This window comes from Cladophialophora immunda (assembly GCF_000835495.1).
Source record: "Cladophialophora immunda strain CBS 83496 unplaced genomic scaffold supercont1.3, whole genome shotgun sequence".
Taxonomy (NCBI): domain Eukaryota; kingdom Fungi; phylum Ascomycota; class Eurotiomycetes; order Chaetothyriales; family Herpotrichiellaceae; genus Cladophialophora; species Cladophialophora immunda.
The window spans coordinates 5,462,220-5,486,329 of NW_015622543.1; the positions used below are offsets into that span (position 1 = coordinate 5,462,220).

The following is a 24,110-nucleotide window of genomic DNA, read 5'->3' on the forward strand; positions in this document are numbered from 1 at the left end:
TCCGGTCTCGAAAAGAATGAGAGCCACAGTGATTTTGAAGTGCTTGGAACTAGTTCGTTACGCAACTGAATATGCCCGTGTTTCTCCCGAATGACATTTGAGTCCATAACTTCGCCGTTCCTGCCACCATAGCTGCTTCTCTGTCTCGAGTCTCAAATCCAATTGTTCGTCAGATCTGCCGGTCTTTACTTACCGTTCTTGTGAAACAAAGGCCTTGTTCTCTCCCCCCCTGATGGAGTCCCCTTTCAATAGCATATCTGTAGGTGCCAGCCCCAGCCCAGTCCAAGACATCACGCCCCAACCTTCTGCTCCTCCACAAACCTCATGATTCTCTGCTCGTATTGTGCGGCATCTTCAACCCGTAACGCTGCGTCCTGGGCTGCGGCTTCTGCCAGGATCATATCTGCGACCTTCTTGCTTCTGGGAGTGATGTTGCATGCAAATGCGACGGGTCTGAAGATCGGGACTCCTCCACCTATACAAAGCGTTGTAAGTCAGTCTCTGAGGTGTTCTTGAACGCGTAACAATGGGTAGATTAGACGATGAAGAGCTATAACATACTGACGTCGTCGCTGGGAGGCGGGTGGGCGCCCAGGTCGATGTTGAACGCCCACAAGAGGCGACTGATGACAATGAAAAGAGAGGCATCGGCGACATGTTTCCCGGGACATTCTCTCCTCCCTGCACCGAACCCATAATGAATTGGGGCATATGCATAATGAGGCAGAGACCGAGGATCTTTCTCCGACAGGAACCGCTCGGGCACAAATCTCTCGTGGTCTCGGAAATATTCGCTGCTGTGATGGATCGCCGAAGGATTGTAGATTACCGTTGTTCTCGCGGGGATCGTCTTGCCCCGGTAGCTGTCCGACTCGCTGGTGGCATGGAAGAACGCAAGAGGCGTCACGGACGCCCACCTGTGTATTTCTTCCACGGTCGCGGCGATGTAGGGCAACTTGCTGCGGTCCTCCCACTGCGGGAGACGGTCGGGCCCGACCACGCGATCCAGTTCTTCCTGCGCGGACTTGATAAAATCCGGGTAGAGGACAGCGGCCTTGAAGAACCATTGGAGTGTGGTCGCAGTGGTCTCCGAGCCTGCCGCCAGTAGCTCGGACAGAATAACGCGCCTATCGACTTCGGAGAAACTATTAATCTCGGGGCTTTCCAAGAACCGCTTCAGGAAACAATCCGGCGCGTCGCCCGTCTTCATTCGATCCGTGATTGAGTCGTAGAAGACGCTCCAGAATCCAATGAGGTTGTCGAAGGTCTTGCGAGCATCTGCCCTCCACGGTGCGAGGCTGTCTGGAAGATAGTTCAGCACCGGAATCCAATCAGCCAGCCAGTGGCCCGGACGCATTTCTGAGACCAGATTAGTATGTGTTCCAATTCTACGTCATCCTCACCATACTCTCAAACATATCAAGTGCGATGTGACGGATAGCCTCTGGAATCTGAGTGTTGCTGCTGGCAAAACGAGCTCCAAGCCTGTCTCTTGTGAGGATCTGTGCACAGTCTTTTAGGTGCCGAGAAGCGACTCACAGAAGACTGAAAGTAACGCTCGCCGAGTACCGCGCCACCTCTGTGTAGAAGGCATTCGGGTTTTGCAGCAGATTCTTCAAAGTCTGTCGGCTCTCGTATTCTTGGTACGGTAGAAAAATCTTGGAGTTCTGCATCCCCAGGAGACTGTGGATGACCTTTCGATGTTTCTGGAGGTAGAGCACAGTTATATCAGCAAATTGCCCATCGCTATTTATGATGCAATCCACTCACTCTGAACTCGTCACCGTATTCCATTTGGATCAACCTTCCTTCGGCAATGATCTTTGCCTGGGCCGAAGAAGACGGGCGAGAGGAGTAGTTCTGGCCTCTTTTGATGATCAGGTCATCGATAGCTGTTGGGCTGCTTAAGACAACCACCTTGGACCTGCCCATGTTGAATGAGAAGAAGTCCCCATATCGAGGTACCAGATTGGTGAGTTGTTGGTTGAGAGTCAGCTTCTTGTCCGGCAAGACCCCAATGAGTGGTATGCCTCGAGGTCCATCCGGCCATTGACTCTTGAGCCCGAGCGAAAGGTACAGCACTACCGCGAATAAGGCGAAGGTGAGATACCAGAGCATATTTAAGATCCTTGGAGAGCTCAGCACCTTGAGATGCTAGTACTGTCTTGCAATGCTGCAGTATTAGTGAGAGATCGAGTGAGTTGGTGGTGCCATCTTATATAACCAGCGGCGTCACCATTGACCGTGGTGCCCGCGTAGAGTTGCTGCAGCTCACTTGATCCCTGATCGACTGTAGGCCTTAAATTTTTCTTCGAAGTGGTGTAATCTCAGCCGCCTTGACGAGGAATCCATCTGAGCCAGCTCAATGGCCGACTTAGCACATCACCGGGGACATCCTGTGGCATTTCACGAGAACGACGGTGTGCCACGGCGCCCGGGGTTGACGCACAGGCCATGCTGGGATGACCTGAAAGAGGTTTGCGAAGGTGTAAGCATAATATGCGGATTGGCCAGTATCTACTCTGAACAAAGCAACACGGACGGTGGTCCAATCGCGGCGTTGCTGCTAACTAAGCCAATGCTGACCGTCCCATGTAAGCAGAGTGGTGAAGGGAACCGGTAGACAGCCGGCCATTTGGCCAGAGCTCGAAGGATACCATTGCTAAAATATTTCATAGAAGCTTGGAGGTGGAAGCTGTTGCCTACGTGCAACGTGGTACGCTCTGGAGAGTGATAGCGTGGGTTCAAGGCTCCGTGATTAGCAGCCTCGTCGGCGCCGGCGGCCTTAAAGGATGGAATTAGGTTGGTATGCGCTCGTTTATCAGGTAATCAATGCCCGAGTATGGGAATGAGGCATGTGTTTGAGGCATCACCACCACCGATAGAGATGCATAGTGGAGAGTAGCTAGTATACGACGCAGGGCCTCTTTAGCGGCTGTTAGGCCGAACCTTGGGGAATCGGACGTAGCATCAACGACGGGAATGGATAGAGGGGAAGCGCATATACAAAAATCGTGCATGTCCAGTTGCTAGATATCGTGAATGAAAATACCGTGCGAATTGCCCATCTCCCAAAAGGGCTCTACAGAAGACGTACGGAGTACTGAGCTCCCTGACTATTGTTTCATGATGATATCATCCAAGCTGGGGATTTTCCCCTGCCCTGAATTGGATCTCTGGCAGCGGCGAATGGCTAACTCCCTGGCTATGCCGCATATGGCAAAATTTCGTACCGCAAGCTCCCAAACATTGATTCGATGCTGGTTGACGCCAACGTGGAGCAGATCTCTTGACAGTAGAGACCAAGATCTCTGGACTTTGTCTCGCTGGCAGGCGATAGGCGGAGATGCCCCAGCTGTTATCTCCGCATCGAGCGAGACGCAAAGCTGGTCGGCGAGGGATCAGCCCGGTTCCGGACAGAGTGTTGGCTTGAACACAACGGAAATTGGTTGAATATATATATGTGAGTGTGTGAGTGTGAGTAGTAGGAGGCCCTTCAGAAGAAACAAGACTGCTCATCCGCTTGGTACTCCGACTCCTTAATTGTGCAAATATGTCCAAGATCACAAACGTCCCAGCGGGCTTCGACTTCGTGGCCACACGGCACGATGACACCTATGAATTCATCAACCCCCTCAAGGGCGAGGCCACGAATCTCAAGGTCCTGGTCACAGGCGCCAGCAAAGGCATCGGACGAGCAACAGTCGTCTCGTTCGCAAAGTCCGGCGCCTCAGCAATTGCGTTGCTCGCCCGTTCAGACCTCGACGCGGTCGCCCAGGAGGTCGTCGAAGCTGCAAAACAGGCAGGGCGCAAAGAGCCGCCTAAGGTGCTTAAGTTGAGGGTCGACACGACTGATGTTGCGGCGGTGGACAGCGCCATGAAGATGGTGGAACAGGAGTTCGGCGCCCTGGATGTGGTCATCAACAACGCTTCGAGAATGGAGGTGTGGAAGCCCATCCACGAGACGGACGTACAGGACTGGTGGTCGACCTGGGAGGTGAACATCAAGGGAACGTATCTTGTCAGTCGTGCAGCGTTACCGCTGCTACTGAAAGGGAAAGACAAGACGATGATTGTGATCTCCAGTGCCGGAGGATTGACCACCTCGTGAGTTCCTATCTGAATGCTTGAAGTTCGTCGTCTAGATATGAAAGCTAACAACGATCTGAAGGGCCGGGGGCAGCGCATACCAGGGCACCAAAACAGCGCAGATACGGTTCAATGATTTCCTGATGAAAGAATATGGCGAGCAGGTGCGCTTCCACTTGGTATCCTGCCTGCTCAAATGGTTCCAGGCTGACTCGACACTTTTCTTTAGGGCTTGCTGGCATACGCAGTCCACCCTGGCGGCGTGAAGACGGAGGTTGGAACCACAATGCCGGAGCACATGCACCACCTTTTGGTCGCAGAGCCAGAACTACCTGCAGACACCCTAGTTTGGCTGACGAGGGAACGGAGAGATTGGTAAGCGTCGAGATGCACCCGACTAGTTGAGAGACAACTTAGCTTCAGATAGCTAACTTCGGGTAACAGGCTGGCTGGGCGATACGTCAATGCACCGTGGGACATGAAAGAACTCTGGGAAAAGAGGGATGAAATTGTGGAGAAGGATCTGCTGAAGCTGAAGCTGCAGGTCTGAGGAGGCTTGGTTTTATCGCATCCAAGTATAAAGAAAGAATCGCGCATCCACCATGGAATATGATGGATATCTAGTCAGGCGCCTGCACCTTGCCGTCGAATGGCGAGGTTCTAAACAGAGATATTCACTCCAATCCATACACCAGCTTCGCGCGCTCAGATGCAAAAGCCTCGCGCAGCGTCTCCTCAACATTCTTGGGATGGATCTGTGGGAAACGGTCATTATCCCAGGGCCGTGGTAGCAGGGTCCCCTCCCTCCCCTGAATCAATTTATGGCTTGCCGCCAACTCTGCATCGATATCGCCTGATACCTTGGCTTGTGCTTCCTCTTGCTTTGCGCTCTCGACGTCCAGGTATGTGACATCGTACTTTCTGCCGGTGACTCGTTCGAGGATCTCGAATATCTCCGCGTACGTGGGATCGCTTCCGGAGATGCGATATGTTCTCCGCCTCCCCTTGGCCTGAGGAGAAAGTGGTTCTTTCAACGTCTCGACGAGATATCGGGCGCTATCCTGGGCGCTGATCAGGCTCTGTCTACCCGATGACGTGCCGTAGATCTTGGCTTTTGCGTTCTTGTTGTCGAAGCCAAAGTGTGAGATTACGGACCATTCCGTCAACCGGCCAAGCAGATAGTACGTCCATCCCAGGTCAGGGATCTCCTGCGCCTTTGCGTCAAGATGCTCGCGCGTCTGGACTTTGTACTTGTAGTAGCGCTGAGTCCAATTCTGGCCCTCAGTTATATCGGCGCCGTACTCGCTTGGATAGAAGTGGCGGACTCCAGCCTCAATGGCGGCGTCAATGATGGCAGGCTGGAGATATAGCCCATGATTTCCGAGGAAACTCAGCACACAGTCGAAGCCTTCGTAGGCTTTTGGGGAAGCATAATCGGCGGCATCGATGATCTCAAATCCTTGTGCTTTCAGTTCTTGGATCCGGGCTTTTTTGGCTTCATCGGTGGGCCTCGAGATGTTGTTGAAGAAGGCAATCCGAGTGAAATGTGTTGGGTCCTTGATGAGCTCGTGGGCGACATAGTCACCAAAGCTACCCACACCTATGGCGCCAACCAAAAGGATTGATTTGAACATGGCTATTGAGGCTCTGAAATACCCAATTCCAGGAAAATGGCCAAATGATAAATATCTCTGTTGTCGTGGGAGGAACTTGAAGGAGCGATCGCTTCGCAACTCGGAGCATATATACTTCAAAAACCTCTCCTTCCATCGGCAGTTCGTAGTGCACTGTAATCAGACAAAGGAGGTGGTCTTGCAACCACTTGAGATGACCAAGCAACGCAAGACAAACCCAGATCCAACAGGAAAAGGCCACTCATCCCAGGGCTCACCAGATGGTATTCCCGAATGACCAAGCAAGGCCCACCATGTCCAATCTGGTGATTCGTCACACCTGGATATACCTACCAAGTATAGAAGCCACAGGGGAATCCTGAAACTGGGGTAACAAGGGGAACACCATGACCTCAGTGTACAAAGTTTTAAATATGTCTTGATGCGGTCCCGATCGCCCACACCTGAGATCATAGAAATGGATCAAGCTTTGTAAGTCCATACCACGGCACCGATGTTGCGACCTCATCGGCAAGTTGGTCGGAGTAGTGCTTGGAATACTTTCCCATGGCTCGACATACGCGCAACCTAGTAAGGGTACCCCAACGACCAAAGTCCTCCAGTATGAGTAAGGGATCAGCCGAAGTCCTCGAAGGGACAGAGTGGAGATGACTAAGTGTTCTTGGGTTGAATAGTAATATATGCTGGGGACCAGATGTATATCACAAATTGAGAATAGAGCCGAGTTTCGTCCGATAGGATTCGTGTGCGACCTCACCATCGGATTGGCCTCTGCCAAAGGCAGCAGAGCAGCTTCTACTTTGCCTAGTGCGGTACACTTGTGCAAACCATCCTTCATCAATCGTTTAACCGGTTGTAGTGACGAAGGCCCGTCTGTCGGTAAAGTCCAATCGGTAGTGCAGGGGGTCTCAAGGACAAGGGTTCGTGAAGAGTAATCAGGAATTGGGATACTGTCACGCCTTATGAGCCGAGAGACACTCGTATCCTGTCAGTATATCGATCAAAGTTGGACGTGTATAAGTTGTCTTCGCGCCTAAATTTCAACCCTCATCGCGGTACCGATCCTTGACCAGAGATTGAGGTGTGGGGACAGCATTCTCGTTCTATCCAGTAGAAGAAATGCCTGGTCACAAGATGAAGGCTCTGGATGGCCCTTTCATGGTAATGCAGCAAGAAATGCGGTGTTATACATTGACCTCAGACTGACAGCGCTTTTCAGTTGGCTTTTGGGACCGGCTCAACATGGCGAAAGGAAGATCCCGAGGCTCTCAACACCAGACTTATCGAGATTGTGAAAGAGGCCTTGGAGTTGGGGTATCGCCACCTTGATACAGCTGAGCGTAAGAAATCCAACGAGCGCCACATTCTTTCGTCGTCGCTCATCCATATTTAGTCTACAATACGGAGAGGGAGGTTGGGGAGGCAATAAAGCAATCCGGCGTGCCTGTTTCAGAAATCTACATCACCGGGAAAGGTGTGTATCCTTCTGCTCACCCTGCTGTGATTGTCGAAGATCTGACAACTGTTCCAAGTTTTCACCATGTCGGACATTCAAGGAGCGTTTGGTCGCACTTTGCAACGACTTGGTGTTGATTACATCGATCTGTATTTGCTTCATTACCCATACTTTGCCAAGTCAAAAGAGGATCTTCAGGCGGCATGGGCTGAGCTCGAGGCTATATACGACTCCGGCAGAGTTGGCGCCATAGGTGTTTCGAACTTCACTGGGGACCACATCGAGACGATATTGGAAACTGCACGAATAAGGCCGGTGTGCAACCAGGTCGAATTGAACCCATACCTCCCACGGATCCAACTGCAGGAGTACCACAAGAAACACGGTATACAGACGTTTGCCTTCTCACCGTTATCGCCAATTGTCAGAGCAACCCCGGGACCACTGGACAGTGAATTGACGTCCATCGCAGAGAAACACGGAATAAGTACAGCTCTTGCTTTGATACGCTGGGCCTTGCAGCAAGACATTGCGGTGGTGACAACTTCAACTGAGAAAGCTCGTATGAAGGATCATTTGTTGGCTCTGAATGCATCGTTGCCACCGGAAGAAGTAGCACTAATCAGCAAATTAGGTGCAGAGAAACATTTCAGAGGTCGCTGGAATGATAAATTTGCTGCAGACGATCGAAGGTGAAAGACTTTGGGATGCACTCTCAACCGTAGTACCACACTTGCCAATTTGGGCATCAATTCCACAGTTCAATCCAAAGATTGCCGAAAATCACTGCTCAATGTATACCATTGGACAATGGAGCACTTTGATCCGCCCGTTTGGCTGCATCGGGAAAGAGGTCCCATGTATTCTTCGCGATCGAGCCTGCAGGCAACCCCTGGAGCTTCTCAAAAGCCATTACATCCTCCTTGTTCTCGTTCATGGTGCTTGAAGTCGAGCAAGGAACTCCACAATCGGACCCGTAAAGACAATGACCAATGCCGACCATGTTTGCAGCGGGGGCTAGCCCAGTTTTGGCTGTTGCGGCAGTGTCGATATAGAGACTTGATAGCTGCTTCTCAATTTCTTCCCGCGTCAACTTTTCTGGATTTGGAACCCATGATTCTGTTCCTAGGAGGCTGATTCGTCCAGAGAGTGCTGGGAGGGCACCTCCACAGTGGGCGAAAATGAACTTAATATTCGGAAACCGTCGAAACACCCCTTTGTACAGCATATCGGTGGCGACTCTCGCTGTATCGAATGCAACATCGATTAGGGGGCTAGGCTTTCCATACGTCCCTGCGACATATGCGTTCGGATGTATGTGGACCACTGCATCTCGGCGGTTGAGGATTTCCCATACCCTTTCAAGCCTTGGGTCGCTGAGTGGAACTTCGTTGTACACCGTGGTTGCCGCAAAGCCATCAGGCCGAAGATCCCATTGATCTACTCTTCTTATCTCTTCCAGACAAGCTTCTGCGTCGTCAGTGGGGAGAGCGGCAAGTTGCCCAAATCGCTGCGGGAATTTCATCACAATGTTGTGTCCGAGATCATTGGCAGCTCTCAGTTTCTCGTGCGGATAAGGTAAGTAGCTGAGCAGAGACATCTGCACGCCGACACTGTCATTGTGCTCAATGACCCTCTCGGCGCTCCAATGGAGTGACGCCGCAGATACCATGAAGTTGCCCTTGCATAGTGCTTGGGCCATCTCCTCCGCTTGCTCGTCCGTCAAGGGAGGAAAGAAATGTGTATGAACATCGAGCCAGCCCGTCGGTGCCATTATTCTTGGTCAGGGGACTAGTGCGAGCGCTGTAACACTAACCTGGACTTTTGGTTGTTGCAGGGACGAAAGCTGAAGCCGGCTTGGAGGTTTCGTCGTGATATGAAGTGTAAGATTCTTATCTCCGGCATTGTTAAGTCCGAGTCAGTCACACAATCCTTGTACGGGCTTGCTGGCTGGTGGCTCCTCGCTGTTGCCGTGTGGTGCAAACACTTTGGTATGACTTGATGTGGATTATCATCGATCTCGTCAGGCGAGAACATATGGTCATGGCAATCTAGCCCCCCCAATGAGACCTCTCTGATGTAGCCAGACACAAGTAAGGCTTCAGGCACGTCTCCTCGACCAAAGCCGAAGCGCAAGCCCGGCTCCCCTTGCATCGAGAGAGTTGGCGAAGCTTTTCATCCGCTTGTATCAAGACAAGCGCTCTTCGCGGCAGGCTGTTCCGTGACCGCAAGACCACCGACCCATTCACCGATGGGCTGAGGAAATGCGAATGTGGCACGATTCACCACAATTCACCACATGAATCTCTCAAGTCCTGACCTTCAACTCGGGTTTCGTCTCGAGCGTCTGAGCGATGAACCCCCTCAGAGCTGCCCATCTCTCGCTTGTCGAGGGAATGGCGGTAGTGGTGCTTCCCCCACCCACACCATTCCCAGAAGTCTCTGCCGTCCCTTCATTCGGAGACCTTGGTGCTGCAAGCTGGGCCATATTCTTCGCAAATCGATCTCGTTCACCTTTATCGACTTTCTCCCTCCTTTTCAGTGCACCCGGCCGTGATTTTAGACTCTTTCGCCTAATGATATTGACCTGATCTTGAGGCCGATCGCCTGTTGATACGCTTGTTCCTTGTGCATCATCGTTCTCTGCGTCGTAGTCATCCGGAAGTGCAGCAGCCAGTGCATCAAGGGTCGTGACAAGTTTCTTATTCGGTCGCCTTCGTTTGGGCCTTTTCGCGGTGGATTTTGCGACTTTGTTCATGAGCTCAGCATGTTTGATTCGACGTTTGTCCTTCTTCGAAGACGGAAAGAGCGGTTCAGACTTGGTTGTGGCACTTGAATCCACGGCCTTAGAGGTCTTTTTCAGGATGTATTTCAGAGGTCGCACACTCCGCGATAGAGGTTCGCGAACGGGAGCCTGATGTAATTTAATCAATTTTGGCACTTCAATAGAGGACTTCTCGGCATACCATTGTACAAGGAAGACAATCAATGTCTTCTCCAGGTTCGTCGGTACCAACCAAAGTGGCAGCGAACAGTGGACTTACATCTGAGACGAAGAAAAAATTGGGTGGAGGTGCGCTTATCGATAAGGGCAACGGTGTCGTTATGTTCTCCAAGTGCCTGCAGCCAGCTGCTTCATAACCCGAGCTTCACACTTCAACCCCTCTTCTCTCTTCATCCATTTTTCTCTCCCTTGTGCTCTCCTCAACTTCGAAGAGATTGCATATTGATCCATTCACGATGTGAGAGCTAGAGGTAAGTGCGGCGTGGCCGCATCCTCTTCAACTGCGGAAGGGGACTGTCAACTCGGCTCCAGAAACGCTTGCCAAACTGAGCATCAAAACGCCCAACATGGAAGGTGTTTGCCCGCCAAAAGGGAGCAAAGAAGTACTTGAGTACGCAAGTTCTATTCTTCCTCCCGGCTAACGCAGAGAAATGCCATGAGATCCAAGCTCGACTCGTCACCAGGCGTTCTTTCGGCGCGGGCTAGCGCACAAAGAATCCGTTCTGCCGACCCACGATTGAGGAGGTTACACTGTTACGAACCCAAAGAGGCAGCTCTTTGAGTGGGCGATGCTCTGGCAAAGGGGCAGAGGGAGCAGACTTTACCTCGGTGCCGGACCATTGGATCGTCCGGACGAAACGAGTCGACATGTCCCTGTCGCGTCTCAGCCAGCCCCTCGTCCATCTCTGCCGTTCCCCGCACAGGTCGATACATTGATATAAACATCAGCTGGGTGGCTCATTCTCGACGAAGAATCCAGGCTCTTTCTGAGTACACCAACTGCAAATTTAAGACATCGGACTCGGTCGCTTTCCCCAATAAGATTCTTCCCCAGAACCAACTTCTTTCCTCTTGTATAGGCATCCACCTCCGCTCAAAATGCCTTTCCACGCAACAGTCCTCTACCCAAATGACGACGATACCAAGTTCGACATGTCTTACTACCTCAAGACCCACATGCCTCTAGTGATGGAAAACTTCAAAAAGCACGGTCTTAAGAGATGGGAGGTGCTCGAATACAAGCCCGGTGGAGACGGCGCAAAGCCCAAGTTTTGTGTGGGCGCGACCCTGATCTGGGACACGCCTGACCAGCTGGGTGCGGCATTGGCCTCGGAGGACGCAAAGCCTGTCTTTGGAGACATCCCCAATTTCTGCAACAAGCAGCCCGTCTTCCTCGGAGGGGAGCTTGTGGGGACATCTTAGAGCGGAAGTTGACGATCGCCAGGGAAGTGAATATCAATAGACGAGGATATTCATCAGTCCTCAACCAAGAGGTCTGGTGCAGCCACCGATTCAAGAATGAACAATGATGAGCACAACTTGCTGCCTCGGGATGTTTCGGACAAATGCTTCTTCGAGTGACACAGAGAATGTTCCGTCTATTTCTTCTTGCGCAATGCTAAGGAATCGTTCGCATGCAACCAGACAACCCAAGGGCCTAGCACGTAGTGAGTTCCAGGACCACTGCTATGTTCATTCTTAGCCGAAACCCATAACAAACCTCGTACCCTCGAGGAGATATATACCACCGGCCGGGTGGCAAACCAGTTGAATGTACCCCCGAGACCGATACTACAAACGCATCGAGACGATAGACACGAACCGAAAGACGCACAAGGGAGGTCGGGCTCTCTTTAGCGAACCGCTTATGTAGCTGAGGATAAAACCCGCAGGCTGAAACAGACCCCGTCCTTGCTTTCCGACGCGGAGAACGACAGCGCTTTATCAGACTGCCCTTTGCCCCCTAGCGTGGTTGTCGATCGCTCTACCCATTGACGTATGCCACCCTTGCCTTTGCCGGAGAAGTGCGACTTTGTAGAGCAGGAGAGCAAGAGGTCATCATTTCCTTTCTTTTTGGGGATGTCTACAGTTGCATTGCCCTCTGGAGGAACAGCATGTGGAGTGGTCGTTGATTGTCGTGTCTCCCAGAGTATTGTGGCTGACCATTCATCCCGACAGCAAGTACTCCAGTCGGACTCATCTCTTCAGCGTTATTTGCGATGGCTCCGATCGCACTTGACCAGACTGTTGACCGGCCGGGCCTGTACGAAAAGACAGAGCCGAGCACGCAAGAGACGGGAGAAAACATTCGTCTCGCTGCGAGAGCCGGGGCATACGACAAGCAGACCTCCGGCGCCGCCCCGAACTACGTCCAGGCAAACCTGATAGCCCTGCCATCGAGGTTTGCCGCGGACTTCAGACTGCTGTGCCAACGGAACCCTGTCCCGTGTCCTCTGCTGGCTGAATCGAAGGACGCGGGGAGGTGGGACGAGCTCAAGTCCTGGCTCCCTGGCCTTGCTGGAAAGGACATCGCCAACGACCTCGACCTTCGCCGTGACTTTCCGAAGTACATGGTCTATGAGGACGGCGTGCTGGCAAAGTCTCACTGCGGCGACGTTGGCGCGGTGTGGACCGACGACCACGTTGGCTTCTTGATCGGTTGCTCGTTCAGTTTCGAAGCCGCCCTGGCCGCTGAGGGGCTGGTTCCGTCCCATGTGGCACGCGGTAGGAACGTGCCGATGTACCGCACGAGCCTCCCCCTGTGCCCCGCCGGTGTCTTCAGCCAGTGCACGTACGTGGTGTCAATGAGACCGTACCGGAGGAACGAGATCCAGAAGGTGAGAGACATCACGCGCACATATGTCGCGACCCATGGCGAGCCCATCGATTGGGGGTGGGACGCTGCGACGCGCCTTGGGATCAGGGACATCGGTGAGCCCGAGTTTGGAGACAGCCCAATCTTGCACGACGGCTCGCCTCTCGTTCAGAGCATTGGGGCTGGATCTGAGGAATTCGTCCCCGTCTTCTGGGGATGTGGTGTCACGCCACAAGAGGCAGTGCGACAGGCTTCTTTGAAGGGGTCCGTCATTGGACACGCTCCGGGACACATGATTGTGCTGGACATAAGGGATTCGGACATGGTTGCAAGGACGTGACCTCGATGGCCTCCGTGGTTGGCGTGGATCAGGGGGTTGAGGCACTGGAAAGCATTCGCTGGAGGCCAACTCTTCAAAATTCCCACCATGTCTTAGTGAGTGAGTCAATAAGTATTTCCTGAGTTCCATCTTCTTGTGCTTTTTGCCTCGCTGCTCTCCGAGACAACATTGGAGATGGACGTCCCTTCTTGTTGTTTGACAAATTATGAGTTGTTTTGCTTTGCCATAGAAGTGAGCTGGGAACCAATTCGGGCTGCACCTAGGAAAGAGTATGCGACACATTAGTGGATAAAGACTAAGAATTTTGCGTAATGAGACAAGTCTCGGAACACTTCTTGCATTCAACAGTCCTCAGATAAAGATGCCATAGTATTGGTTGACTGAAAATGGATTGCATCACCAAAGCTCAGCCTCGCTACCCCCTTTCCCCCTTCCTTCATTAGTCCAACATTTCCAATCGATATCCCTTAACAATCAGCCTGCTGTTGTTCCTCGTCGTTCACATCCATGTCCTTGTCCAATCCACACCGCTGCCTGTGTAGATTGATGCAACTTTCCAGAGCCTAGGCAGGTCGTTTTCTCGCTCAGGCAGTGTCCCAAAAGCTCCCGGTCCGGACAGCATCCACAAAGGCAGGTGTGAAGGCCACAATTTCGTTGTATCTCCGATCGTTCCAACTTTCCCCATGGACTAAGGCACAACCAGTCAGCTCTTCGTTTTGGCAAATCGTTGATTGGGGGCATCGGCTTACAGAGTCCCACGACGACAGATCGCCAACTACCGGCCTCCCGGTACACGTGGCATACCATACCCCCCGAACAACCGTAGGTTCCTACGATGCTGCATTCTCTGGTCTGTGCGAAAAGGCTGTTCCCTGATTTAGCGTGGCATGGAATGGCGCGATGAGTTGTCTCGACTTGACCGAAGGCCACACTCCGAGTATGAGGTGCGAATGTATCTGCAAAGTCCTGGAGACTCTGTTAGAAGCTATCGGCATATCGAGAGCGTTGACTTACGGCTGGCTTCTTTGTAGCACCGGGGTTGAGTTTTCGGCCTTCGTCACATAATAATCTCCACGCGCCTGCTATGTTCGCATCTTTCGCAAACTGTTTTCTCTCGGGAGAAAAGTCGCTAGCCTCCACAGTTGGATCGGAACCTGGATAATAGGCTGCAAAAAGTCGCAGGTATGACACATCAGTCTCCTTGGACGAGAAACCCGACGCGTTTTCAGATGTTGTCGCAGTAAGCAATGCTGATAAGTCGCTTGGTTTCATTGAATGCGGTGGATGCTTGCCGCCTTTCGCTGCCGCCTTGGTCAGCTCGAAAATTGCAATATCTGAAGTGCGTGACACCCTGAGTAGATACACCGGCCACGATTCGGGGCCTGGAATCTGTTAGGACCTGGACATCAATCTGATTTGGGGCTGTACGCATACTATCTGGCATCAATCCTTGATTCGCCGCCTTCTTGTTGGATACGAAAGCTCGTGGTCTCGGTGGATTCGCAGTCTTCAGGAACTTCTCTGTCTCGTCGGCGTTGGTGTCAAAAACTGTCTGTAGAAAGTGGGCACATGTCACGAATTTCGTCTTGTCTAGCCAGAAGCCGGACATGGTTATCCCGTCCACCTCTTCGAGGTTCAGTTCGCCGTTCCGATTCGGAGCTTCGCGAAGCACGGTAATGAAAATCCTGCCTGTGACTTGTTTTGCGACTTGACCGACGTAATTCGCAGCCTGGAAGTGTGAGAGACCATTTTGACAGCTCTGGGAGAGACTTACAGTTTCAGCTTGTTCGGGGGTTTGCGCCAGATGTCGAACTTGAGCGTATTCCCAAGTGCCTGACACATCGATAGAACCGTCCACCTCTACCGGCAAGCTCTTCTTCCAGACGTTGGCAGATCTGTCGAAACACGGACCGCCAAACTGTCCAACCATATTGAAATACACAGCAGCAGGTTTGAAATCTGGTATACCAACGAAGATACCTCCTTCCATCGTGCGCCGAGCTGTTTGTAAATGATGGTGAGCTACACATCTTCAAAGGCAGTGCTCATGGAACATACCAGGGGATTGATCTGCGTCGGCCTTGTCTTCATTGTTTGCTGCGTCTCGCTTTCTGGGAGACTGGCGTTTGCCATCACGCCTGCCTGGGTTCATGCTGTTTGGTAGTGTCGCAGTTCAACAACGGGAGCTTTTGGGAGACGTAGAGGTTTTGTTAATCACCACAAAAGATTGTGGCCGAGGTGTTCCACAGCTCCTTTTTAAACTGTAGGGCTTGCGCATAAATGTTGACATTCCTGGTGAAGGAAGCCCAAACGTCACTCCGTTGGAATGTGAACGGTCTGCGCGTTACCGAGCAATTCACGACCAAAGGCATGCTGTGGAAAGTTAATCTGTAGTTGCATACCATGGCTTCTCGGCCCTCTCCTTGCCTCCAGCGCTTCGTAGAACTGGTGACAGGCTCCAAGTTGTCTAAGACGCAAAGGGGCACATAACAAAGAGCAAGCAAACACAGGGTCATGTCCAGAATCATTCGCCAGTGGGCCCCTGGAGTAAGCGCGTTCCAGCAGCTTGTTTGCCTTGTCGGGGTGACCGACCTGCCTTGACATTCTCTGGTTTGTATCGCGGCAACAAGGGATTGAATGTTGAAGGCGTGGATGGTTGGATTCGCCCACCGTAACCTTGGCTACTGAGGGCCATGTTCCTCAACACGCAATTCACCCCGATGCCCTTTCTCCTCTCCCTATGCCTCTTGCCCGCCGCTGCTCAAACAAGTCAAAGGTCGGTCCACCAAGCCCGCCGAAAAGGCAGATCTTGGTTCCTGGGCATGAAGCTTCTCGGCTGAATCGGACTTCGACGCCGACGGATCTCTTTCTATAGGGGGATGTGCGACTACGTTCAATTTCAGCCTAAATTCACCCATCTCCAAAGCCTTGCATGAATCGGAGAACTACATACTCTCCATGGTGGAATGAAACCATGAACAGCACAGATTCTCTCCAACGGGCATTGCGGTTCGCATTGGGTCAAGGATAGCCGATTAAACACTTTCACTCAAGCCGCATGACAGAATGGCGACGGGAATACTCAAAGTGAAAGACACCCAGGTGGTCGATGATGGCGGGAATCCAGTCATTCTACGAGGCTGTGCGATAGGAGGATGGCTCAAGTAAGCTCCATCAAGTTTCCGCTTTCATCGTCTAAGACAGAGACAGTATGGAAAATTTCATCGTGGGCTACCCCGGCCATGAATCCAGTATTCGTGCTGCGATGCTGGAGGTCATGGGCCAGGAAAAGTACGACTTTTTCTTCGACCGATGGCTCTACTACTTCTTCACAGAGGCCGACGCAAAGTTCTTCAAGTCGCTTGGTCTGAATTGCATCCGCATTCCTTTCAACTACCGGCACTTCGAAGACGATATGAACCCCCGCGTGCTCAAGGAGAGCGGCTTCAAGCACCTGGATCGGGTGATTGACCTCTGTGCAAAGGAGGGTATTTATACCATCCTTGATATGCACACTGTACCCGGCGGCCAAAGCCCCGGGTGGCACTCTGATAACACGACGAGCTACGCCGCATTCTGGGACTATAAGGACCATCAAGACCGAACGGTCTGGCTTTGGGAGCAGCTCGCTCGCCGTTACAAAGGAAATGCATGGATTGCTGGGTACAACCCGATCAATGAGCCCTGTGATCCCAAACACGTCCGCCTACCCGCATTTTATGCTCGACTGGAGAAAGCAATCAGAGCCGTTGATCCAGACCATATCTTGTGGCTCGACGGCAATACCTTTGCGGCCGAATGGAAGGGCTTTGACACTGTGCTCCCAAATTGTGTCTATGCCCTGCACGATTACAGCATGATGGGGTTCCCCACTGGACGCCCGTATGAGGGCACGTCTGAGCAAAAGGATAGATTGGAGGCGCAATTCTTGCGCAAGTCAGAGTTCCAGAGGACGCACAAAACGGCCATTTGGAACGGCGAGTTCGGCCCCGTGTACGCAAATCCCAAATGGGATGAAGATGCGGAGGCGGTCAACCAGAAGCGTTACAACATGCTTGGCGAGCAGCTGCGCATCTACGACAAATTCCAGATCCCGTGGTCGATTTGGCTCTTCAAGGACGTCGGCTTGCAGGGCATGGTGTACACGTCGCCCGACTCGCCCTGGAACAAGCTGATCGAGCCTATCCTAGAAAAGAAGAAGCGGCTGCAGCTGGACGCATGGGGGAAATACCCGTCCAAGGAAGTCGACGACGTGATGCTGCCCCTCATCGGCTGGATCGACTCGGTCTCGCCCACCGCGAAGAACGTCTACCCATCCACGTGGAACACTGCAAGGCACATTGAGCGGGCCGTTCTGCAGACCTTCCTGGCCGAGACCTTCTGCCAGGAATTTGCCGAGCTGTTTCGCGACAAGGATGAGGGCGCCCTGGAGAAGCTAGCCCAGAGCTTCAGCTTCGAGAACTGCGTGCAGAGGGAGGGGTTGAACAAGATCATGTCCGACTACGCCGCCGTCGCGTCCAAATCGACCTGAACAGTGATTAGCTTAGGCAAAGAACAACCCGCATCGGGTCAAATACAGTCAGCGCCGACTTTTCGACGGCCATTCACACCGGTTCACTCCCCACGAGCGCACATGGTAGCATGATGCTCGGGCGTTTTCCGGACATGTTAGACCACTTGCCTTTCTGCCTCAATCTTTTCTTTGCCTAAATTCATTTCTTGGTATCGGAGTCCCAGGGTCGACTCCAATCAGTTGGGGACCTGTGGAGACACTCCGCGGGGAAATGGGGCCACAAGGCTGAGCTCGATAAGTGTTGTGGTCTATTCGTTTCGGCAGATAGTGGGAATGAATGCCAGTGTTGTCTTTCCCTATATAAGATCCTTCTGGTTCCCATGCCTTTATGCACAAGACAGTCCCACTCTCTTACATAGTGAAAGCAAATAGCTTCTCCTCCTCGAGGTAAAGCGCCAGCATGTCGAAGGCGGTTGCCGGCCATGACATCTCTGCTAGGGACGTTGCGAACGTCTCTGAAATCTCCCACTTAGTCCAGCAAGACAAGACGCCATGGTACAGGAAGAAGAATCTTCGGCGTCTTTATCTTTTTCTTGTCCCAGCCGCGTAAGTGCCGTCTTCCTCAAGTCCATGATAAAGTGCTCCGTTTGGTTTTGGTATCAGTCTCTGCGTCCCTGATATTTGTTTCCCGGTTGGAACAGACGCTGATCCTAACACAAAAAAGGCTTGGAATTGAAGCCACAAGTGGGTTCGACGGAAGCGTGCTCAACGGGCTTCAGGCTGTCCAGCCCTGGGAAGACTGTAGGTCGACCGGCATTCGAAGCATTTCAGACCCAGCTCATTGTACCAGACTTCAACAACCCAAATGGCGCCCTCCTCGGTGTGATTACTGCGGCCTTCTCCATCGGTGCCGTGGTTGCGGTGCCACTCGTCCCCTATGTCAATGATCGCTTTGGTCGCAAGCCTTGCATCGTGTTTGGAAGTGTTATCATAGTCATTGGTGCGATCCTGCAAGCTGCAGCAGTTGACAGTAAGTGGCTGAAGGGCCATTTATTTCCGTCATCCGCTGACACGATCGAACAGTTGCCATGTTCCTGGTCGCCAGAATCATCCTCGGAATGGGAATCGTATACGGAATCAGCGGAGCATCCCAGCTCATTGCCGAGCTGACATATCCCAAAGAACGGTCTGTGATCACTGGTCTTTTCAACGAAAGCTGGTATGCTGGAGCCATCTTGGCCGCGGGCATCACCTTGGGGACATATTCTTGGGACAGTAACTGGAGCTGGCGATTGCCGTCGCTTTTACAACTCTTGCCCTCATCGTTGCAGCTCATGTTCATCTGGTAGGTAGATCTACCTCTCGATGATGCAGACAAGCTGACGTCTCCAGGTTCATTCCGGAGTCGCCCCGTTTCTTGATTTCGAAAGACCGCCATGAAGAAGCCCTGGAAATTCTGATCAAATATCATGCGGAAGGTGACCGATTAAGCCCACTGGTCGCCGCCGAGTTCCAGCAGATTCGGCAAACCATCCGCTTGGAAATAGAGAACACCAAGAGGCCGTGGAAAGAGCTCGTGACATCTAGTGTGAACCGACGACGAGTATTCATTGCAGCCTGCGTCGGCTTGTTCTCGCAGTGGTCAGGCAACGGTCTCGTCAGCTACTACCTGAGCAAAGTCCTGGCCACTGTTGGAATCACCAAAAAGAGAACGCAGAATGAGATCAATCTCGGCCTTTCCTGCTGGAACTTGGTGACCGGCGTCACCGGTGCTCTGCTGGCTCATATTCTTCCCCGGAGACGCCAGTACCTCATTTCGTACTGTGGCATGACTGTGCTCTTTGCTTGCTGGACTGCGGCTTCGGCGGTGTATGCAAAAGACCACACGAACAATTCAGCTGCAATCGCTGTCGTCGCACTGATCTTCATCTATTACGGCTTCTACAACCTCATGATGCCACTCACCTACATCTTCATCTGCGAAATCTTCCCGTTCATCCATCGGAGCAAAGGCGTGGCAATTACACAGTTCTTCTCGCGAGGCGGCAGCTCCTTCAATCAATTCGTCAACCCCATTGGGCTTCAGGATATCACTTGGAGATATTACATCGTGTACGTGGCGTGGCTCGCGGTGGAGACCAGTGTGATTTTCTTGGTCTATCCCGAAACACGTGGGCCATCGCTCGAAGAAGTTGCCGTGATCATGGAAGGTGACAAGGCCAAAGTCGAGGTCATTGAAGTCGGTGCCTCGACAGCCAAGGCCGGAGTAGGTGTACAGGAGGTCGAGAAGGCTTGAAACGTGTCTCCCAGCTCAGTGGCAGTCTGTTCAAGCTCGAGAGGGGACATACGCAGCGTATCCGGGGCGACTGTTCTCATCGTATTGAACCTGCTGTCCAATCGGTCAGAAAACGAGATAATCCAGCGACAATACGCAAGGTAGAATAGTGGATCAATGTCATCACCTTGCGTTACGCGATCGGCACAGCGCAGCTTGTCTTTGCTTGCAGTAGAAGGTGGTTGCCTGCGACTGCGGTCACAGAGGAAGCGGGATGAGCTCTAAAGCCTCCTTATTCGTTGCAAGCCTCTTGGCCCCGTTTTGAAGATCCGTCCGCCGAGACTGTTAGGGTTTCGAGCCCCGGTAAGAGACCCCTGGGCCCAATGGAGGCGGCCAATGCCCTGCGGCTAGTGCCTAAAAGGACCTCTGATTAACTGATCACGGTGACCCTAGGGGTGCTGGTGTACGAAGCGCCCCTGGCTTCTATGGCGTCGTTTTGCAGGTACCCAGGCACCGCCAAACTTCAAGCGGGCATCCTTACGATATCGGTTGACTTCAGGCCGCCAACTGATCCTGCCATGGGTTCGTTAAGTACGTACTGGGACTCTCATTTCTTGAACCCCCAGTTCCCTGGACTGCAGTTGAGGGGCTTCACTGCCCTTTACCACCGCTCATGATGCTCGATTCACCATTCAAATTATGACATACCCCGCTTCCGCATCAGCAACTGACCCTCACTTAGTGTCGTCTCGAGTTGCTCCCTCCTACAATGTCCGCGAGGACGCATGTGAAGCGGTTGATTGTTTGTGTCGATGCCGAAGAGTACAGCGGGGAAGATGGAACTTCAGGTGCGAGAGGCTTTCCACGCCCTCAGCAAGTCGAGCTAACAAAGCCCAAGGCAACGGAAACTCTAGCAATATTTTCCGGATCCAAAGCATCGTCCCCAAAGGCCTCTCTATCGACTCGCAAGGTCGAGCGGTCGAGCAGATTGTTCGCTACTACCGCGCCGCTTCTGATGGACCCAGTTTGATCGAGAGGCTGAAGACCCGTGTGGCGACACCCTACTATGAGGATCAGATCAAATCCATCTCTCGTGTTATATGCGAGACGCTCGAGGAACCACAGGATGAGCTCTTCCTCTACGGCTTCGGACGAGGCGCTTTCATTGTGCGCGCGGTGGCCGGACTGCTCGATACCATGTATTTGCCCAAAAGCACGTCGCTGAGATACTTCGACAGACTCTATCAGACAGCGGTGGATGTCTACAGAGCACGAAAGGAGGATGATAACAGGAATGGGCCCAAGATGATCGAGTTCTTGCGAACACATACAACCCGGCCACCGTTAATACAATTCGTTGGAGTCCTGGACACCGTGAAGTACACTGCCGAGGGCCACATGCATGACATCTCTTTTGTCCCATCCATAAAGAACCTCCGACAAGCCTTGGCTCTGAATGAAACACGCAGTCAAGTAAATCCAGAGGTCTTCGATCCACCTTCTGCTCAGGATATGACGGGGAGAAGTTTCGTTCAAGCATGGTTCATGGGGTCAAACCAAGACCTCGGAGGCGGCACTCGAGAGGATGGCTTCTCCTTGTACCCTTTCCAATGGCTTCTCATCGAGAGCATGCGAGCTGGACTCGTTCTTCAATCCCCGCAGGAGGGGTCATTGCCTGTTGAGAGAGAGAGCGCCCTGTCCCTGGCATTTCCTCAGTACGCAGGCGATGTGCCAAAGCTCGATGGGAGTGAAAAGATCGAATGGCAAATCTACCATTCGAACGGCATACAAGTCAGCCTCTACGATCTGCAGACTCTGCATGGAGGGTTTACCGATGATAACCAAACGCACAATTTACAAATCAATTCTTCAAGTTCACTTTATAACAGCTCGCGCAAAGTTTTCAATTCAAGGGGATTCATCGGTTGGTGCGATGATGGTAAATAGCAAGATCGATGATTTCAGCACTCAGCCGATTCTGACAAGGCTACAGGCAGTTACGGAACGATAATCCACCCTTCAGTATTTTGCGTCCTGGACAGATATCCGCGATTCTACGAACAGTCTCGGTTCAAGTCCCTCAAGAAAGATCTCGCCGATTATCGAGACCGTTACTTGCGGGAGGAAGGGGAAACAATCCCTCCGTGGCTGGAAGGCCTAGAGCTGCAGGCGAGCGGTGTGAAGGCATTCCGAATACTGGTCTGTGGGAAGACGGGTGTGGGCAAGTCGACTTTGATAAACAAAATCTTTGGTGTTGAAATGGTAGGCATTTCTCGATCATCACTTCCGTCCAGCTTCACAGACTTACGATGCTATCTAGACCGAAGAGTCCGACAGCTACAAGCAAGGGAATCACGACATCAACGAAGCCTTTGAATCTCCCAACAACCCTGGATTGATGATTCATGATTCCAGAGGATGGCAAGCCGGAAGCGACAGGGAGCTTGAGTTGATTGCTAAATTCCTCCGCCATCGAGCATTTCAGAAGGATCCGGCTGAAGCGTTGCACGTAATCTGGTGGGTTTTCTGACGCCAGGCCCAAATTCTCGATTTGCTCACAAAAACTACAGGTTCTGCGTCGATTCGGACGTCAGCCGTATCGAGGAGGCCGATAAGCGGACCTTTGAAACCATTGCACAGTTTTCCAACCACGTCCCGGTCTTTGTGATTGGGACGAAAAAGGATAAGCTGATCGCTTTCCGTAAGATGCAATTGCTGGAAAAGTACATGGAACAGACTGGCAATTACCCCGAGTCACAACGACTCGCCAACGAAGCAGCGGATAAATTGGCGGAGGAACAGTTTATGGCACTCCGCCAGGAGCTCTCTCAAATCAAGCATTACAAGGCCGATGGATACTGCTGTCTATCTAAGGGTCGGTAGTCCGTCAATGTCGCGCGCAGGATCAGAATACTGACTCGGTCTGATAGATGATGATCAAGGGGTCAAGAGACTTCTGACGCAGACCCTCGATCTGATTCAAGATGAAAAGGTCCGAATCTTCGCAGTCGCGGCACAAGTCGTCGATGTCGAGCAAAAGATTGACTCCGCAATTACAGAATGCATGCGTCTGGGCCTCCACGCGGTCCGCACGGCCATGGTCCCGCTACCGTTCTCGGGCGCGATAGGCACGCCGACTGTTGCTCGAATCCTGTGTCAGCATGTCCTCCAATGTTTTGGGTTCCCCAAGGCGTTGCCAGATGAAGTAGAAGAAATCATGACACGGGTGGTCCTCGGCCATCTCAAGAAGTTTATGACCGTGACAATCGCGGAATTTGTCGGGGTTGGAGTGGTGACTGCAGGCGTCATTGTCGGCACCATGGGAGCTGGCGGAGCACTCGCGCTATCACTATGCATCTTGGCAGCGCCTCCAACGGCGAGGATGTTGTTCAAATGTGCTTGCGACATGATCCTCATCCTTGAGCGAGCATTCCGGTACCAGGGCAAATATGTTTCGGTGAAGCAGATCGAAGATGCGGCCGTCTACTATACAACAGCCATGACGAAGACGTTTGCTGGCAAGGAGCTCCTGCTACAGAAGCATGTTCATGATGAAGTCGATCGGCTAATACCTCTGACCAAGATATCCACGGCGACGAAATTCAACAAACTTCGCTCGGGTCTCGAGGACATTATTTATAAGAACCGATTTCAGAAGTCTGGACCAGTGAAGGCAGACGACAGGCCAAACATTCCAGAACTTGGTGGGCAGGTAATTGCAGAGCTCGACGCAACAGCGAGTCCAGCTGAATTGCCTGGTGGGAGGAGCCTGCCTGCTGAGCTTCCGGCTGAGGTGAAAATCGCGTCGCCAGTCCACGAGAAAGAGGTGGTGCCATCAGGTATGGCGTCGGCCACTAGCACCACCACGACTACAGACGATCTACTCAGCCTGGAAGAGAAGACGACGATGTCGCAAACCCTCAGTGACCACAGCCAGTCAGTAACGCGACAGTCAACATTGTCGCCCGCCACAGAGACATCGGTGGAAAGGACCAAGAGTGAAGGCGTCTTCTCCAGAGGTACGCGAAAGTTGTCGGCCAAATTGGGTCTGAGAAAGTCCAAGACCATGCAGATATAGGCAGGATATGAAGGGTGATAGATGTGTATACGACCAAAATGATACCCCTGGAGCGAGATCAGGGGAGTTTTCCCCAAACAGGCAATTTGGCGGAAGCCGCCATTAGCCTCGTACGAGCTCGTACC

At 52.4% G+C, this 24,110-nt stretch overlaps 11 protein-coding genes across 11 annotated transcripts; 6 read left to right on the forward strand and 5 right to left on the reverse strand.

Annotated features, from left to right (window-relative positions):
- Positions 1–42: 42 nt before the first annotated feature.
- On the reverse strand, positions 43–2,352 carry PV07_06238 (uncharacterized protein; the record flags this gene model as incomplete). The annotated part of the gene is made up of 6 exons (XM_016393193.1): positions 43–475; positions 562–1,359; positions 1,409–1,485; positions 1,540–1,706; positions 1,771–2,128; positions 2,276–2,352. 6 exons carry the CDS (start codon positions 2,350–2,352, stop codon positions 291–293), a joined length of 1,662 nt encoding a protein of 553 aa, XP_016250712.1. The 3' UTR covers positions 43–290.
- Positions 2,353–3,553: 1,201 nt separating this feature from the next.
- On the forward strand, positions 3,554–4,639 carry PV07_06239 (uncharacterized protein; the record flags this gene model as incomplete). The annotated part of the gene is made up of 4 exons (XM_016393194.1): positions 3,554–4,107; positions 4,172–4,253; positions 4,319–4,464; positions 4,534–4,639. The coding sequence occupies 4 exons, from the start codon at positions 3,554–3,556 to the stop codon at positions 4,637–4,639; spliced, it is 888 nt and encodes a 295-aa protein (XP_016250713.1).
- An 80-nt stretch (positions 4,640–4,719) lies between these two features.
- PV07_06240 (uncharacterized protein) lies at positions 4,720–5,854 on the reverse strand. The gene has a single exon (XM_016393195.1). It carries the CDS (start codon positions 5,721–5,723, stop codon positions 4,764–4,766), a length of 960 nt encoding a protein of 319 aa, XP_016250714.1. The 5' UTR covers positions 5,724–5,854; the 3' UTR covers positions 4,720–4,763.
- Positions 5,855–6,842: 988 nt separating this feature from the next.
- PV07_06241 (uncharacterized protein) lies at positions 6,843–7,875 on the forward strand (the record flags this gene model as incomplete). Its single annotated transcript, XM_016393196.1, has 4 exons — positions 6,843–6,884; positions 6,943–7,063; positions 7,117–7,197; positions 7,256–7,875. The coding sequence occupies 4 exons, from the start codon at positions 6,843–6,845 to the stop codon at positions 7,873–7,875; spliced, it is 864 nt and encodes a 287-aa protein (XP_016250715.1).
- Positions 7,876–7,969: 94 nt separating this feature from the next.
- PV07_06242 (uncharacterized protein) lies at positions 7,970–8,953 on the reverse strand (the record flags this gene model as incomplete). Its single annotated transcript, XM_016393197.1, has 1 exon — positions 7,970–8,953. One exon carries the CDS (start codon positions 8,951–8,953, stop codon positions 7,970–7,972), a length of 984 nt encoding a protein of 327 aa, XP_016250716.1.
- A 534-nt stretch (positions 8,954–9,487) lies between these two features.
- On the reverse strand, positions 9,488–10,148 carry PV07_06243 (uncharacterized protein; the record flags this gene model as incomplete). Its single annotated transcript, XM_016393198.1, has 2 exons — positions 9,488–10,093; positions 10,146–10,148. 2 exons carry the CDS (start codon positions 10,146–10,148, stop codon positions 9,488–9,490), a joined length of 609 nt encoding a protein of 202 aa, XP_016250717.1.
- A 185-nt stretch (positions 10,149–10,333) lies between these two features.
- On the forward strand, positions 10,334–11,842 carry PV07_06244 (uncharacterized protein). Its single transcript, XM_016393199.1, has one exon. It carries the CDS (start codon positions 11,063–11,065, stop codon positions 11,384–11,386), a length of 324 nt encoding a protein of 107 aa, XP_016250718.1. The 5' UTR covers positions 10,334–11,062; the 3' UTR covers positions 11,387–11,842.
- A 1,687-nt stretch (positions 11,843–13,529) lies between these two features.
- Positions 13,530–15,694, reverse strand: PV07_06245 (uncharacterized protein). Its single transcript, XM_016393200.1, has 6 exons — positions 15,178–15,694; positions 14,894–15,120; positions 14,554–14,848; positions 14,134–14,501; positions 13,869–14,085; positions 13,530–13,807 (listed from the first exon to the last, which is right to left on the reverse strand). The coding sequence occupies exons 1-6, from the start codon at positions 15,269–15,271 to the stop codon at positions 13,704–13,706; spliced, it is 1,305 nt and encodes a 434-aa protein (XP_016250719.1). The 5' UTR covers positions 15,272–15,694; the 3' UTR covers positions 13,530–13,703.
- A 227-nt stretch (positions 15,695–15,921) lies between these two features.
- On the forward strand, positions 15,922–17,878 carry PV07_06246 (uncharacterized protein). Its single transcript, XM_016393201.1, has 2 exons — positions 15,922–16,283; positions 16,330–17,878. Exons 1-2 carry the CDS (start codon positions 16,186–16,188, stop codon positions 17,648–17,650), a joined length of 1,419 nt encoding a protein of 472 aa, XP_016250720.1. The 5' UTR covers positions 15,922–16,185; the 3' UTR covers positions 17,651–17,878.
- A 214-nt stretch (positions 17,879–18,092) lies between these two features.
- PV07_06247 (uncharacterized protein) lies at positions 18,093–19,928 on the forward strand (the record flags this gene model as incomplete). Its single annotated transcript, XM_016393202.1, has 5 exons — positions 18,093–18,238; positions 18,357–18,433; positions 18,483–18,662; positions 18,716–18,977; positions 19,025–19,928. 5 exons carry the CDS (start codon positions 18,093–18,095, stop codon positions 19,926–19,928), a joined length of 1,569 nt encoding a protein of 522 aa, XP_016250721.1.
- A 565-nt stretch (positions 19,929–20,493) lies between these two features.
- PV07_06248 (uncharacterized protein) lies at positions 20,494–24,064 on the forward strand. The gene is made up of 6 exons (XM_016393203.1): positions 20,494–20,755; positions 20,806–21,846; positions 21,901–22,169; positions 22,228–22,424; positions 22,478–22,782; positions 22,838–24,064. Exons 1-6 carry the CDS (start codon positions 20,677–20,679, stop codon positions 23,983–23,985), a joined length of 3,039 nt encoding a protein of 1,012 aa, XP_016250722.1. The 5' UTR covers positions 20,494–20,676; the 3' UTR covers positions 23,986–24,064.
- The last annotated feature ends 46 nt before the right edge of the window (positions 24,065–24,110 follow it).

What these genes read in the sequence shown, in the direction of transcription:
- PV07_06240 (XM_016393195.1), bottom strand. Translation starts at nt 5,723, where the DNA reads ATGTTCAAATCAATCCTTTTGGTTGGCGCCATAGGTGTGGGTAGCTTT.
- PV07_06244 (XM_016393199.1), top strand. Translation starts at nt 11,063, where the DNA reads ATGCCTTTCCACGCAACAGTCCTCTACCCAAATGACGACGATACCAAG.
- PV07_06245 (XM_016393200.1), bottom strand. Translation starts at nt 15,271, where the DNA reads ATGAACCCAGGCAGGCGTGATGGCAAACGCCAGTCTCCCAGAAAGCGA. An exon ending in GTGCTACAAAGAAGCCAGCC is followed by an intron (nt 14,086 to 14,133) that starts GTAAGTCAACGC and finishes CAGAGTCTCCAG; the next exon opens with GACTTTGCAGATACATTCGC. An exon ending in ATCTGTCGTCGTGGGACTCT is followed by an intron (nt 13,808 to 13,868) that starts GTAAGCCGATGC and finishes GTTGTGCCTTAG; the next exon opens with TCCATGGGGAAAGTTGGAAC.
- PV07_06246 (XM_016393201.1), top strand. Translation starts at nt 16,186, where the DNA reads ATGGCGACGGGAATACTCAAAGTGAAAGACACCCAGGTGGTCGATGAT. An exon ending in GCGATAGGAGGATGGCTCAA is followed by an intron (nt 16,284 to 16,329) that starts GTAAGCTCCATC and finishes AGACAGAGACAG; the next exon opens with TATGGAAAATTTCATCGTGG.
- PV07_06248 (XM_016393203.1), top strand. Translation starts at nt 20,677, where the DNA reads ATGTCCGCGAGGACGCATGTGAAGCGGTTGATTGTTTGTGTCGATGCC. An exon ending in CGGGGAAGATGGAACTTCAG is followed by an intron (nt 20,756 to 20,805) that starts GTGCGAGAGGCT and finishes ACAAAGCCCAAG; the next exon opens with GCAACGGAAACTCTAGCAAT. An exon ending in CATCGGTTGGTGCGATGATG is followed by an intron (nt 21,847 to 21,900) that starts GTAAATAGCAAG and finishes ACAAGGCTACAG; the next exon opens with GCAGTTACGGAACGATAATC.